General features: G+C 43.0%; 1 protein-coding gene across 2 annotated transcripts in view; it reads right to left on the bottom strand.

The window, feature by feature from the left end:
- Window positions 1-3,198: 3,198 nt before the first annotated feature.
- CLDN18 (claudin 18) overlaps window positions 3,199-15,471 on the bottom strand; it is a 29,326-nt gene continuing 17,053 nt past the window's right edge. For both annotated transcript variants that reach the window (XM_086358677.1, XM_086358757.1), the window contains exons 2-5: window positions 10,507-10,671; window positions 9,781-9,898; window positions 6,904-7,014; window positions 3,199-5,892 (exon numbers count right to left, since the gene is read on the bottom strand). In XM_086358677.1, coding sequence (XP_086214803.1) covers window positions 5,721-5,892; window positions 6,904-7,014; window positions 9,781-9,898; window positions 10,507-10,671 — 566 coding nt within the window. In that variant the 3' untranslated portion in view covers window positions 3,199-5,720. The remainder of the gene's footprint in view (window positions 5,893-6,903; window positions 7,015-9,780; window positions 9,899-10,506; window positions 10,672-15,471) is intronic.

Below are 15,471 nucleotides of genomic sequence, written 5' to 3'. Positions count from 1 at the left end.
TTAAGTATATTCATGTTGTTATACCATGTCTGGATCTCATTTTCAAGTTTTTGTTTCTCCATAAATTTTTTGTTTTGTTTTTTTCTTTGGGTATGAAATGAAGATATTCTCATTGAAGAAAATTTGGAAAATCTTGAGAAGTATAAAGAAAAAGAATCATTATATCACTATAAGAGCAACCACTTTAAAATATTTTAGAATATATTTCTTTCCACAGCATTTTCAATGCACCACTTAAAAGAATTAATATTTAAAATATCTTACTAATTTAATGGTTGTGTATTAATTTATGATTAATAAATTATTATTTATTTAAGTCTTCTAGTTGGATTTTAAGTTGATCCAGTTTCACTCTTCCAAACAATTGATGTGTATCTTTGGGTATAAATATTTATGATTATTTCCTTAGGGAATATGAAAAAGGAACTGCCGGATTAAAGAACAAATATTTTTAGCCTTTTTTCATATTAGGTATTCCATTATCTTCACATTTCCCCCCAAAATCTAAGTTAAAAGATAAGACAAAATATGATATTTTCTATAGAAGGGACTTGCATGTTCCTCATCTCCAAGCAGGTTCCAACTCCTCCTTCTCCAGGAAGAAATCTCTGATTTCTCTTAGCAATCCTATAGTAGAGGTGGCTAGCTTTTCATCTTATTTGATCATTAGGTAGTAGTTTCCTTTAGTATTGAATATTGTGGTGGTATACATACTGAAAATCATCACTGTTAGATCCTTTTTCTGTATCTAAATTAAATACTTTTGCTCAAGAATAGGATTTGAATACTTTTAGTGACATTTTGTCTCCACGATATAGTATCTTGCACTTAACATGAAACCAAAAGGAAACTGTTTATCCTCAACTCCTATTATGTCTTTTACTCATTTCATATTAATTTGGGGTATTCTGAAGAAAATACTCCCTTTCCTTCTTCAGCATGCATTGGGAGGGATGATAAATCAGCCTGGCCTCAGCTGGACAAATGAAATAGTTAAAAAGAGGTTCTGAGGTTTCTGCAAATGCCTGAGAAGTGAAAAATCAAGGAAACTGTGGATTCTTCTCAGCATCCAGAGATATAGCTGAATGTTTGAGTCTGTGTATCTATGAGTGCATGTTTGTGAATGTGTGTTCTCTGAGTATCTGGTCACAGGATGAAGGCTGGTGGGGAGAGTTCAGGGGTGTTGGAAGATTAAAGTATGTAAAGCCCTGAATGCAGTATTGATAATCTCAACGACTCAATAAAGAAACAAAAGTTGGGGAATCTTTGTGATGGATCCTTTCAAGGTCACACAACGTTGGCCGTGGAGTCAGGACCAGGAGTTCAGGTTTCCCCAAAGACTGGATTCCAAGGCCAGTGCTATCTCCAGTGAAATGCTCCAACTCTGAGATGCCAGGCACTTTGGCAAAAGGTGTGGTTGTTGCAGTGGGTAACCCTGTATAATGTCTGTGGAGGCAGGATGAGGCTATTACCTAAGAAAAAGGAAAAAGAATTGGACATCCTATGGAAACATTGATTAACTGCCTTTCTTTTCTACCTCAATATGAATCACAGCAAAACATTAGCCTACTCCTCAGGATTCCTCAGGGATTTTTATGGGTAACAGTGATGAGGCATATTTTGAGCATGTACATTGTGACTTGCACACTCTGTTTTTACACAGAGTCTTCAAAATGTCCCGAATTTTAGTTTTCTACTAACCAGTTTGGTAACTTGTTTAAAAATTGAATGTGAAGGTTTTTTTTTTTTTTGTCATTTTTAGGTTATAATTATCAGTTTCCCGTGAGAATAAAACCAGGCCCCCAGACCTTCTCTCTCTGTACTGTAAATGCTGTGCTGTTTGGTAAATGGTCAGAGAGGTTCAGAGGTTATGCCTCTGAGGCTTTTCTTGGAGTTCAGGTTCAACCAAAGGGGCTAAAAAATGAGGCAAAGCAGTAAGTGTCGGATTGCTAAGGACTCTGGGTGCCTAGAATACAGTCTTTGTGCTTGTGGGCTCAGTCGCTTCAGTCATGTCTGACTCTTTGCGACCCTATTAACTGTAGTCCACCAGGCTCCCACAACCCCTCCGTGGGATGCTCCAGGCAAGAATACTGGAATGCGTTGCCATTTCCTCCTCCAGGAGATCTTCCCAATCCAGGGGTCAAACCTGTGTCTCCTGCATCTCCTGCCTTGCAGGCGGATTGTGAGGCAAGTGATGAATCTGATGAATCTCTGTGTTTTGACTGAGGGACCCAGGCTTATTTAAGCTAATACCGTTGCTCTGGTTATAGGAAGAGGTTACGGGATGGATGCATGACTCAAATAGTCCAGTGAGTTTTATCAGGACTTTTTTCTCCTACAGATATCAGGAAAGTTTGGCAAGTTTCCCTAGCTGAAAGATGGCCTATGCCTGGAAATAAGATCCATCACTGCTCTCCTATGGGGGGCAGGCTGCCTGGGAAGCACACCAACTGACAGGAAAGCAGATGTGAGATGTGGACAGAAAAAGGTAGAGTCTTGATCCTATCCCTTGATCCAGCTATGCCTGAAACCTACCCTGGCCTCATATCCTAGCTACACAAGCCAAGGCCCTGTTTGTCTTAAAGTTGTTCAAGTCAGATGTTTTCACTTAAATAGGTCCTTTACTTACATTATTCCATTAGCCTTATTATTATTTATATTCTATAGATAAGGAAACTGAGACTCTGAAAGGTTAAGTGCTTTGCTCAAGCTAACACAGCTGGGAAGTGATGTGACCTGGATTAGGGGTTGGGATGTTCTGATTCTGTAGTTCATGTTGTTCCCAAAGACTGCTGCAGCCTCAGTGAGTACGGCTAACTGAGCTGGTCAAGCCAGCCCTTGATGTCATCAAGGGCACAGGCACTGGATATCTTGTTTTACCTGCTCCAGGGCTGATCGATGACATTAGACATCCAGGCTAGCGCACTCAGGGTCGGACAAGCTAATCTTGGTTTTTGGACCCCAAACTGCATGCCTGGCAGCTCTGGGAATCCCTTTTCATTCAGGCTTCCCAACCTGCAGAAACTACTAACTGGACTGGGGCAGACCTGGCCGACCTCCAGGCAGCCTGGCTACTGCTGAGAAGACATGGATTCTGCAAACAGAACACCCCAGGGAGATGCACTCAGCTTTGAGGTGCTGAGGCTCCTAACTCCACTCTCTGAAGCTTAGGAAAAAAGAGCAGAAGCTGTTCAAAAGTGAGATAACAGTATCTTTAATATTTAAGTAACAAAACATGCAGGTCAATACTCAATGCATATACAATAAGACAGAGCAACAAAAAAAATTACAAACCATGCTGTAACTACATGGAGGCTTTCAAATAATTTAGTGTTGATGGAGAGCACGCTAATTAAAGAGTCACACCTCAGGGCCTTGGAACTGACCAGGACTTTGCCCTGGTGGGAGGGGGAATTGACTGTGCACACGGCCTTCAAACCTGAAGACTGAACAATCTCCACTTCTTACATTGCTCAGCTTTCTCTCTCCCAACCCCTACTTTTTTGGTGTGCATGCATTTGCTGATTTTATTTTTCATTTATTTATTTTTTGCAGTAGGTCATTTTGGTTATCTATTTTAAAGATAGCAGTGTATACAAGTCAATCCCAAACTCCCAATCTATCCCTCCCCTAACCCTGCCCCTCTGGTAACCATGAATTCTTTCTCTAAGCCTATGAGTCTGTTTTTGTTTTGTAAATAAGTTCATTTGTATCATTTTTTAAGATTTCACATACAAGTGATATCATATGATATTTGTCTTTCTCTGACTTACTTCACTTAGTATGGTCATCTCTAGGTCCATCCTGATTTTATTTGTCCATTCTTTATCCCATCTTAGAGTTTCATGGATACTGATTTGGTCTTTAAACACTGCTGTCTCAGTGAGAGGGCTTCTCCAGTGGCTCAGTGGTAAAGAATCTGCCTACAATGCAGGAGACTCGGGTTTGATCCCTGGGTTGGGAAGGTTCCCTGAAAGAGGGAATGGCAACCCATTCCAGTATTCTTGCCTGGAGAATCCCATGGACAGAGGAGTCTGGGGAGGCTACAGTCCATGGGATTGCAAAGAGTTAGACATGCCTGAAGCAACTGAGCACGCATGCATGCTTATCACAGTGAGTAGGGTCTCTGGGTTGACTACTTGGGTTCTTGGTGAACATGATTCCTCTCTGTTTAATGGGCCATGGTCTGGAGTTCCCCTGAACATAGTCTTTCGATCCTGAAGACCCCTGTGAATATTCCTTGTTTCCTTGGAAGCCACTTTCACATGCACTATTGGCATGAGGGCTTCCTCCCCTAACCCCTCAAATAATAACCCACTGGTCAGATTCCCTCAGTGGCAGTGCCGCTGCCTGACTAGGTAGTTTTGAGAGAGTACCCTTACCACAGTTCCCTGGGGGGGCCTGTTCTGGCTCTGGTGCTGGGACAGGATGCTGGTGGCCTGGAGGAAGGAGGTTAGGCTTTTGGCAGCAGTGACACAAATGCAGGGAAGGTGGGTTGCTGCAGAGAGTTCTTGGACATCTAATGGTCCAACCAGTGGAGGTGAAATCAGTGAAGGGAACAGCAAGTAAGTGCTACCCTCAACTCTCAGCGGCCTGTAGGCTTGTGAGAGTGGCCACATGTCCCTGGGAAGCATTACATTCAGCCTCATCACATTTCAAAATAGAACTAGTTTCAACTCACTTCCTAGGGCCTGCTGTGTCCCATTATTTGGTTTTTACATGGATTACACTGATTCTATCATCCATAACCAGAGTCCAGGAGACCTCAAAGGGAAAGAAATAGGATCAGTGAGCATTTCATGAAATTCAGACTTCAATGTGATTTTACCAAGTACAATACAGACAACATCAAAGCAATTATTTTTTCGTTTTCTTCTATTCATGTGCAGGGGTGAGGCTAATTCACAGAGACAGTGTATCATTTCACTAATACATTATTTATTCTAACTATATTTAGAATACCAAATATATTTAGATTACAAAAAAAAAATAAAAAGGAAAAAGAAAAAATCCTTTTCTTGTTCCTCCAGAGACTCTTTCTGGCCTGTGACAGAAAGAGGACATGCATGGGGAGTCCAGCAGATGTTAGCAGAGGTGGAAATGTTAGTTTCCTCCAAGTGAAATCACTTTGGCCCAAGTAATGTTAAAGATCACAGTGTAAGAAAACTCAGATAATGAACTGCAGATATAATAAATATTTTCCCATTTCCCTATCTCTTCTTCAATCAGTGTTTATTAGTAGCCAAGTGAGGGCTGGGGGTGGGAGGGGAGGCAAAAATGAAATAGCAGAAAATGATGTCTTTTGATTGACTCATTTTTTCCTTTCAGAATTGTTCTGGGGGATGAGTTGGGAAATAGATCTTCAATGGGCTGTCAGCTAGAAGGAGGATGGACATTTTGCCTAAGTGATCTAAATGATTTATCAATCCATATTCTATCATCAGATTAAAAAGGTTATATCAAAAAAAAAGAGAGAAGAGGACTGGAAGATGTGGGCTCTAGCCTCTAATGCTCTATGATAGCTCAGCTGTTTTGTAATGGAACATTTAGAGACAGAGGCATGTAGCCAAGACCATCTGGCCTCACCACAGGGGAAACCAAGGCTTTCTAACTTCCAACTGTGAGTCAAAAGCTATGGGAAATCAAGGTAGAATTCCTTGTTTTGGGGTGAGATCTCGAGGGGTTTCCTCTGCCCCTGCCCGGGTGACCTGGGGGGAGGGCTACACGTAGTCGTACTTGGAAGGAGGAGACTGTCCCTCATCCTCTGTGCGGGCACCCCCATCATATATCTTCTTGTTTCTGGTGTTGGACTCAAAGCCAGTGCTGGCTTTGAAGCCTCCAGGCCTGTAGGCGACGTTGTGGCCTGAGGCATGGTAAGAGACGGCTTTGTAGCTGAAAGAAAAAGAAACACTCTATGACCAACTAGAGATGTATTTGGTAGCAGGACAAATTACCCATTTTCTCTAGGATGTCTGACTTTTAGCACTGAAAGTCCAGTGTCCCAGGAAACCCTTAGTCCTAGGTAAACTGAGATAGCCGCTGTTTTGGGCTTTGGGACACTGGCTTTTCAGCCTCTGCAGTGGAGCAGAATTTCTTGCTTTGTATGAGAGTTGGGGGTTAGTGACCAGTGAGTTCCATCTGTTCATCAATTCAGATGAAGCTGAACCAGAAACAATGTTCAGGGGAACATGGTTATGCCAAAGAATCATAGAATTTGTAAGCTGATCAGTACGTATGAGCAACCCATCTCTGCTAACCTGCTCAGTATGTGTATGAGGTAACAGAGGCTCAGAGAAGGCAGATGACTGGCTAGAGGTCACAGGACTGGTAAGCAGGAGAACCAGATGGAGCCAGGTCTCCCAATCCCAGTCACAGTGAGAAAAGTACAATAGGTGTTCTCAGCATCAGTGTTACTAACATTCTGAAACTGAAAATCTTTGTTGTAGGGGCCTGTCCTGTGCTTTCCAGGATGTTTAGCAGTATCCCTGGCCTCCACCCACCAGATTTAAGTATCACTCAACCCTCCACTCCAGAGCTGTAACAATCGAGAGTCTTTAGATGTTGCCAAATATCTCCTGGGGACCAGGACAGGGGTAGGGGGTGGGGAGAGGTGGGGAGGCGGGTACAATTGCTCCCAGCTGAGAATCATCAAGTTATGAAGTACTGGAGTTGGGGGGCAGCCTAGAGGGCTGTTTGGTTTTCCTTCAATAGCATCACTTCTAAATCTTCTCAGGCTGACATATTCCTGTTCTGTTCTTTAGGCTTCCCCATAAAACATAAGGTTCATGATCTTTTTGTCAATAGCGTTCTTCTGTATACATATGCTGATCGTTCTGGCTGCAAATGATATGTTAAAATGGACTTGGATCAAATGTCTGATTACATTGGGATGGGGAGACTCACTTGGTTTCCTCGGGGGCCAGACCCCGGCAGGCGATGCACATCAGCACGCCCCCAATCAGCGTGAGGCCTCCAGCGACCCACCCCACGAACAGAGCCGCACCAAAGGTGTACCTGGGTGGGGAGAGAGTGGCTATGAATGTGGCTGACTCAACCGCCCAGGCTCTACCCTGTGAACCTGGCCATGCTCATCCTCTCGGTCCCCACTTTCAGATTTCACACCTACTCCAGCCCGCCCCTGAACACACAGTCCTTTGGGTCACAGTCAACTGAATCAGGTGCTCTGAGATTAGAATTGGAACTGAAGCTATTCAGCAAAACAGTTGTGAGATTCTTATGCCCCTAACATCACTCAGGCATAGAATTCATTGTGAGTCTCTAATTTCAGAGAAACACCTCAGGAAAATTCTACTTCTTCCCTATTGGCAAAGGGAAGTGTCTTGAAGGTTTGGTAAGAGAAGTATGAGCGATATGGGATCAGTCTCAAGTTATTATTTTAGAAGGAATTTTGGTCTCTTGAGTTCTTACTATGGACCAAGAAGCTTTTCTCATCTCTAACTCAAGTAACCCTGGTAACCATCCATGCCAGTAGGAGCATGGACGCTGTTTTTTGAAAGACCTAATGTGAAGAGACCATTCATTTCTTCATTCATTTCTTTACTTACTTGGTCAACAAGTATTTATTGATCTCCTACTATGTGCCTCCTACTGCCTGGCACTGGAACAGAGGGGTGAACAAGACACAGACCATACCCCGATGGTGCTTCTGTTCCAGCCCACACTGAATTCTAACCTGTAGAGGTCTGACAGTAAAACTGGTGACCTTCCCCCTTGTCAATTATATCCAAACAGGATAATCTGAGAACAAAAATCTCTGAAGTTACCTGTCCAAGAGATGTGGGCAGGTTCTAAGGAGATAATGTAAGAGAGCAATGGTGGGCATTAGTCCTGGATCCCTGGTATTGGGTGACTTTTCCAGGCAGGGGCACTGACACTAGGCATCCAGACACTGTAGACAAGGTGGGCTTTTCTAAGTAGAGTGACCAACCATCCTGATTTGCCCATGACAGAGAAGTTTCCTAGGATCTGGGCCTATCAGGGCTAAAACTGGGTAAGTTCCAGGAAAGCAGTGACAGACTTTACTTTCTTGGGCTCCAAAATCACTGGATAGTGACTGCAGCCATGAAATTAAAAGATGCTTTCTCCTTGGAAGAAAAGCTATGACAAACCTAGACAGTGTATAAAAAGCAGAGACTTCTTGCTTTTCATAGCTTCTTGCATATAGCCTTGACTATATGGACCTCGCTGACAAAGGTCCATATAAAAGGCAGAGACCTCTTGCTTTTTATAACCTTTGCATATAGCCTTGACTATATGGACCTCGCTGACAAAGGTCCATATAGTCAAGGCTATGGTTTTTCCAGTAGTCATGTACGGATGTGAGAGTTGGACCATAAAGAAGGCTGAGTGCCTAAGAATTGATGCTTTGAATTGTGGTGCTGGAGAAGACTCTTGAGGGTCCTTTGGGAAGCAAGGAGATCAAACCAGTCAATCCTAAAGGAAATCAACCCTGAATGTTCATTGGAAGGACTGATGCTGAAGCTGAAGTCCCAATCTTTGGCCACCTGATGCAAAGAGCTGATTGGTTGGAAAAGACCCTGATGCTGGGAAAGATTGAAGGCAGGAGGAGAAGTGGGTGACAGAGGATGAGGTGGTTGGATGGCATCACTGACTCAATGGACTTGAGTTTGAGCAAGCTCTGGGAGATGGTGAAGGACAGGGAAGCCTGGCAAGCTGCAGTCCATGGGGTCACAGAGAGTCAGATATGACTTACTGACTGAACAACAACAACCACCACCCAGAGAAACCAGGATGAGTTGATCAGCATGGTTCTAAGTTGTCCTTGTAGTCAAGAGACCATGGGAGGACTGTAAAGGAGGATGAGGGCACCTTATGGGGATCATATCTTTCCCATTCTTAAAACAATGCAGGAACACATATGGTGAATGGAGTTCCAGGGAGCCAGAGAGTAATGGATTTATCACATGCTCACACTCATCTGTCTTCCATGATGGATGTTGCTGGAGAAATACCAAGCATATCCACTCTAGAGATGATGGGTCACTTAGGTATAATATTTACATGGCTCTCCTAGAAAAAGATCTTTCTCCTTCAGGAATTTGCTGCTGCTTCTTGCTATAAAATACATTCCTTTGAAGTGGCTAAATGAATACAGGTGTTGGAATTCCTCTTGCATCTTTGAAAAGTTCTACTCTGCTTGCAACACCAAATTACAGTGAGGTTTCATCTCCCTCTGCTAGTCTGTGACCCCCATGAGAACAAGGACTTTGTTGTTATTCCAAGAACTCAGAATGATTCCTGGCCCACAGCAGGTGTTCGATACATTTGTAGAATGAATGAGTTAATGAATGAGAGAAAGAGCAGCCATACAAGGAAGAAACATCACTTTTTCACCTATATTGCACCTCACTCATTTCTATTCTAGCTTTTCCCTGTCCCTAGCTGGGTTCCTGTCACTGACTGGAGATGTGGGGTGATGCTCATTTACATGCTTGGGTTAACAGTGCCTGTTTCATTGCCACCACAATGGGGCCTGTGTAAGAGTGTTAGATAAATACTGTGAACTGTCGCTGTATTTCAATGGAAATGTCAGATCAGCCTCAAGTCATATCACCAAGGATATTTCACTGAAATGAAGTTTATGAATTTACAGATCATTGTTGATTTATGATATGGCATGGCTGCCTCTGATAAATTTTTGCTATTTCAGGCCCTGACAGTCACATTAGGCATATGTGCTTAATCGGATTTTTACAACAATGTTCACTGAGAAATACTGAGTCTAGATTAGGAGGTTACCTGGTCTGAACGGTCTGCACCATCCCCCCCATGCTGGTGAACATGCTGGCTGTGGACATCCAGAAGTTAGTAACCAGCATGTTGGCAAACACAGACACTCCAGCGATTGCACAGAGACCTGCAAGCAAAGAACAAGAAGACTCTGGAGTCAGCTTTAAAGCAATCACATTGTTTGTGAGACAGTGTATGCTTACATGAGTTTAGATGAGCAGGTTGCAGAATACTCCATTCCTATAACAGAATGGTCAATTCAAGCACTGATTACTGAATTCTCACTATGAGTTGGGCTGTCTCTTATCTCTACTTGTGGAGGGATGGGTGTGTGTGCAGAAAGAGATTTTCCATCTCAGGACAAGGGGTCAATAGTACAAATATTAATATTTGGGCCCTGGTCCTTTGACAATGTCAAGGGTTCTTCCCTTAAAATCATTTTGTAAAGTCTCAGCAAAATAATGCCTTTAGGGATAGAGTCACTTGACTACCTTAGAGTTGAGAATCTCCTCTAATGAGGCGAGGCTGGCAGCTAAGAGGGACCTTAGCACTGTGATAATTCTGTAGAGTGTAGTCGAGGCTTAATCTCAGATCTTGAAGCCCAGTGTGTAAAGCTTTTACCCATGTTCAGACTATGCTCAGTAGGGAGAAGCTGTGTTTTCTCTGCCAGAATGATTTTGCTTTGACATTCCCAGATGTGCATCTGAGAGAGGGATCCCCAGGCTCCTTGTTTACCTGCGATGATGAACATGATCCCGGAGGTGAGTGTCATTTTGGCTTTGGCGGAGTCATCCATGTTGCCCATACGGATGCACTTCAGGGCAAAGATGGCCACCAGGAGGCCAATGACACTCAGGACGATGCCCACGATCATCAGGGCTCGCACTGCCTGCAGCATGGCTGTGGGACAAGGGACAGGACAAAGCAGACAGGTAAGACCACCTCCGCCAGATTGATTAGGTTTAATACAACAGAGAAACTACAACCAACCAATACCGAACTTCTGAGAGGCAGAAAGCCCAGAAACTGTGAACCTTGTCATTGTTGGAGATACAAAATTATGGAAAGTGCAAAACCATCACTTAAACTCCCCTGATTGATGAAAAACATGCATGCAGATATCTATAGAATGAGAAAACTATGGACTATTGGAGCTGGGAGGGTCAAGGGAATTTAGCTATTAAGAATATTAATTACTAATATTTCATCTCCTCATTTTAAAACCTGATAATCTGTGTTCCAAGAAGGGAAGATGGCTTGACTAAGGTGACATTAAAGATTATTGATAGAGATTATAGTAAAACTGGGTTGCTTTATCTTCCAGTTCAAACATCTTTCTTCTCTAGTCTTTTCACAGGGGCTCAGTGCTTCATAGAGTTGTGTCCACTTCCAGAAAATTCAATTTAATTTATAGCCTATAATGAAGCAAAGTCACTAGATGATATACCAAGGGCACTGTATCATTGCCTCTTCCCAAAGGGACTATTAAGGTCATGGTGAGCTGTATTTGGGGCCTATATAAAAAGATGATTATATCAATCTCAGGTCTTTCAGCACAACCACAGTTTATCAGCTGTTCCCTTTCCAGGAATCAATGGAAGTTCTTTGTCCTCTGGGGACTCTCTTGCAGTGACCTCCCCTCCAGATACTTCTAACGTGGTTTCTAGTGCCTCCTTAAAGTGCAGCGAGTCTTAGCAACAGGTTTTTACTGCGTGAACCCCCCCCTCCCATGACTAGACATAGGGATGACAATAATGAACAGGTCTCTGCCCTCATGGAGGTTATGCCAAAGTGGGAAAAGATGGTCATCAAACATGTCCACTACAAGCATAATGAACTTTACAAAAGGAAGACAAATGAGTTCTTGTGTCTTCTAGAGGGAGAGGCCACTAGGGTGGGTAATTCTGGTGGAACAGAACTGAAGACCACATGAAGCAAAGCAGAGAGCTCTGTCCTGTCCAAGTTGTCATAGCCAGTTGCTACTTTTAATGGAAAGCTATTAGAGACTTTTCAGACATTAAAAAACTGAATCCATATTTTAAAAACTCTACAATGTAGGTAATATTATTTAAAGAAATCGAAACTCAGAGGTTAAATAACCTTCCCAGACACACATATCAAAGGAAAAGCAGGGCTGGGGGGGCAAAGCTGGAGCTGTCTTAAAATAGTTATTTTCCCATCACAGTACGTTGCTCTGAGGTACTTTATCCTGGAAAAACAGGCAGAGTTCTGGCTGCCAGCAAGGTACGGGGTTCTGTAAACTCCTAATAGAATGTATCCTTCAAACTCGGAGACTCGGTCATAAAATGTCATCCTCTGAAATGGATGGTAAGAGTGTATAAAGGAATATTCTCCAAAAGTCATCTCAGGGAATTACCTGCCCCAGGAGAGTATTTATAAATGTGACTCTCAAGACAAGGAAGCCCTGGGAGAAATTCTTTCCAATCTCTTTGCAAAGATTTCCATCTCAAATATGGCCAATATCCATGGAACTGCCTGCTTATTCACTCTAAGATGTGTATCATAAAGCAATTTGTCATGATGGGAGAATTGGCAATCAATGAAAGATACTGAAAAGAGGAGAGGTAGATCATGCAGAATTCATTAAAAAGCCTTCTGCTGTGTCTGAGGAATGGAGCCCTGGGAACTTTCTCACCAGGTAGGGAGACGATGGAAACCAGATACTCTAGTTCTATGCCATTGATCCTTGATTCTTCTCCCTAAGAAAACTTATGATTTTAACTTTGCTTCCTTGCTGGGAAGAGATTTCTATAGGCATCCATCATCAATCTTGGCCCTGTTAACAACTATTTTCCCAGGGTAAATGTGTTGGTTTACAGTGTGGATCAATCTTCTAGGATCTGACCATTCACTCCTGGGAGAGCTGCTGAACATTGGCATCTTGGGCTTGCACTTTTCTGATGCTAGTGTCATGGAGACCTCAGGAAGCTGAAAAGAACTCATGAGGGTTTAAGAATGGCCTTTGGATCTACTCCTTAAGAGGGCTCTAGCATGTTACCACTGTTTTCCAATGCCTTGCCCAATGGCTTTGTTGGCCTCACACATACTGGGAACAAACACCCCATACATTCCCTCACTGGCAAATGCAAGCATGTGTCATCTCCTCATGTATTCATTTACACCTTTGTGTATTCACTCAGCATGTTGATAAACTCTCATAGTCATATGTTAACAGATTCATGCACTCATCCATGAATTCATTTATTTATTCATCAAGAATTTTTTAAGCTCAAATTCTCTGCTAAGCTCTTTCCCAGGTACTGTATGAGGAATAAAATTTCATGAGAAATAATCACTGTCTTCAAGCAGTTTACAACCTGGGAAGATTTTATTTCCATTGGAAATACTGAACCTTAAATGTCTTTTCACCTTGGAAGTACCTTGGCTAAGAAATCATAATGGAACCGCTTTCTGACGTCACTCATTGTGTGGTTCTAGTTCTCTTTCACACAGACACACACACACACACACAATTAAGCTTCAAAACTGTGGTTCAAGAAGGTTAGTTCAGGAGAGGACATTTTTGGGGAATCCCCAGACTTCAGGAACTATCCTTAGGGCTCTTCTGTTTTTGAATGTTGCTACCAGAAAACCAGACATATGAGAGGAGGAAGAGACTTTAACTTTCCTTCTATCTTGTCCCCATGGGCCTTTTATGAACTTCAAATATACTCAAAAGCCTATTTGAAGTTGTAATAACTGCTCTTGTTCTGATATCTTAAACCTTAAGCCATTCAGAGAACAAAATCTTTTTACCATTTTGGGAAGCACCTGGCAAGGCATCTGGTTAAAACAACCAAAACTCAATCAACCAACTAACCAACCAACCAACGAACCAGACAATATTAACAAAGTAGAATAAGGAATGTCCCTTTTTTATATTTATCCTGAGCAGGGATGGGGTCACTGAATCTCTTTCAATTGAGTGGTTCTAGTATTTAGTCTCAAAAATGTATCACATATGTGCTGTGACTGTTGCTGTGGCTGAGATATGTGGTCTACCCCGGCCTTGTTGGACTGGAAGGGATGGTGATGCTGGCTGGTGGGAGATATTAATAAAAGCTCTGGTCTTGCCTGATGTGGACAGCAGTTGCTGTTGTGTGTGCCACAGGAGCCTTTGGGTACTGGAGCCCCAGTCAGCCTGTTTTGGCCAGCCTTTGTCTCGGGCTCTCAGATGCCCTCTTGCCTCTGCTGGGTCAAATTAAGGTCAGAAATAAGACCTTATTTATTTTCTGCTTGCTCTTGATTTCTGGATTTCTGATCAACACTGGTACCTGCTTTGAATCAGGTCCACCGTGACTTTGAGCTCCTTTTTATATTTAGAATCTCCTTCTATGGATAGGATTGGCTTACTCCTACCACTTATATTTTGTGGAACCACAGTCAAAGCCAAAACTCTGAACCTGGATGGATGAATTAAGCTCTCCTTGCTTTGGAGACCCCTTGGGGAGGGGTTCTTCTGAGAGTGGGGGCTGTGATGGGGGCAATTGCCAGAGTGAGGGACAATGTTCTTTACTGCTCACTGCTAGATTCCCTATGTTTAGTAATGTCCATGGAGGTGCATGGTGGTGACTAGAACTTCTTTCCATCTGGAAGACTCTACCATCCAGGATTCTAATCCTTCTCCTTAGATACATAACCAGAGAAATGGCTCCCAAAGGAGGTACATTTCTCTTTTAGCTACTCTGTGTCTTATTTGATATTCTGAGCAAGAGGCATAGGCTTATCAGCTGATAACAGGTGAGTCAACTGGCTCTATAGACTGATTCCCTGCACTAAAGGTGTGACTACAGCATTCTTTCCAATGAACAAAGACATATTATCAGAGCTGAAGGGTGGGCAGGATTCAGAGCTGACAGAAGCAAACAGAAAAATGGGAACTGAATGTTCCTTCCCTGTTGCTATATATCTTATTCTCCCAAAGTAGCTATGAACTGACAGGCAAGGTGTTTTTGGACATGGTTCCCAATCCTGGCTGTACCTTAGCATCTCCTGGGGAAACTTTTAGATAAATATTTATGCTTTGCCCTGATCCCTAGGAACTTTCATTTAATTGTTCAGTGACATAAAACTGCAAGGAATAATCTGGGGGCTTAATAATCAAGAGGGCTTAGGAGGAGGTGCTCAGAATGGGGAGTTAAGAGGAAAGAGTTCTAGTAGCTGATATCACTGAGCTGGCTGGAGGGTGGGGGTGGGGCTGATGAGACAGCAAGTCACCAAGTGCCAAAGCCTGGGCATGGAGTCTTTGTTGGGATGGGGAGGGGAGATGACTCATATCTTCATGCACAGCTTGGCCTCAGATTGGAGGCAGGTAGGTCTGGTGGAGGAGTCCAAAGAGGGGGATCCCAGAAGAGGTAAGTCTGAGGCCAGACCTTAGAGGAAAGGCCTTCAGAACAAGGTGGGAGGGCCTTGATTCTCCAGAGATCCTGGGGAACCCATATGGAGGTCCTACGCATCTCATGAGATCCCACAGACTTCATGATACCAAGTGTCGTTAGGCAAGTCTTTCAACCTCACAGAAGCCAAGTCTCCCCAACTCTGGAGTGGGATAGAGAGATTTCTTGCAAAGAAATGTTGTGAAGATCAGATGCTGCTTGGTCCCACCATAGAACTAAGTCAGGATCTGTAAGATTCAGTTTCTTCCCCTTCCCTAAAAAGAAGCTATTTTTCCATAGAGAA

This window comes from Bos grunniens, chromosome 1, assembly GCF_055505025.1.
Source record: "Bos grunniens cultivar Pamir isolate PY7600 chromosome 1, Bosgru_T2T1.0, whole genome shotgun sequence".
In the NCBI taxonomy this organism is placed as follows: domain Eukaryota; kingdom Metazoa; phylum Chordata; class Mammalia; order Artiodactyla; family Bovidae; genus Bos; species Bos grunniens.
This window is presented reverse-complemented; position numbering and strand designations above follow the sequence as displayed.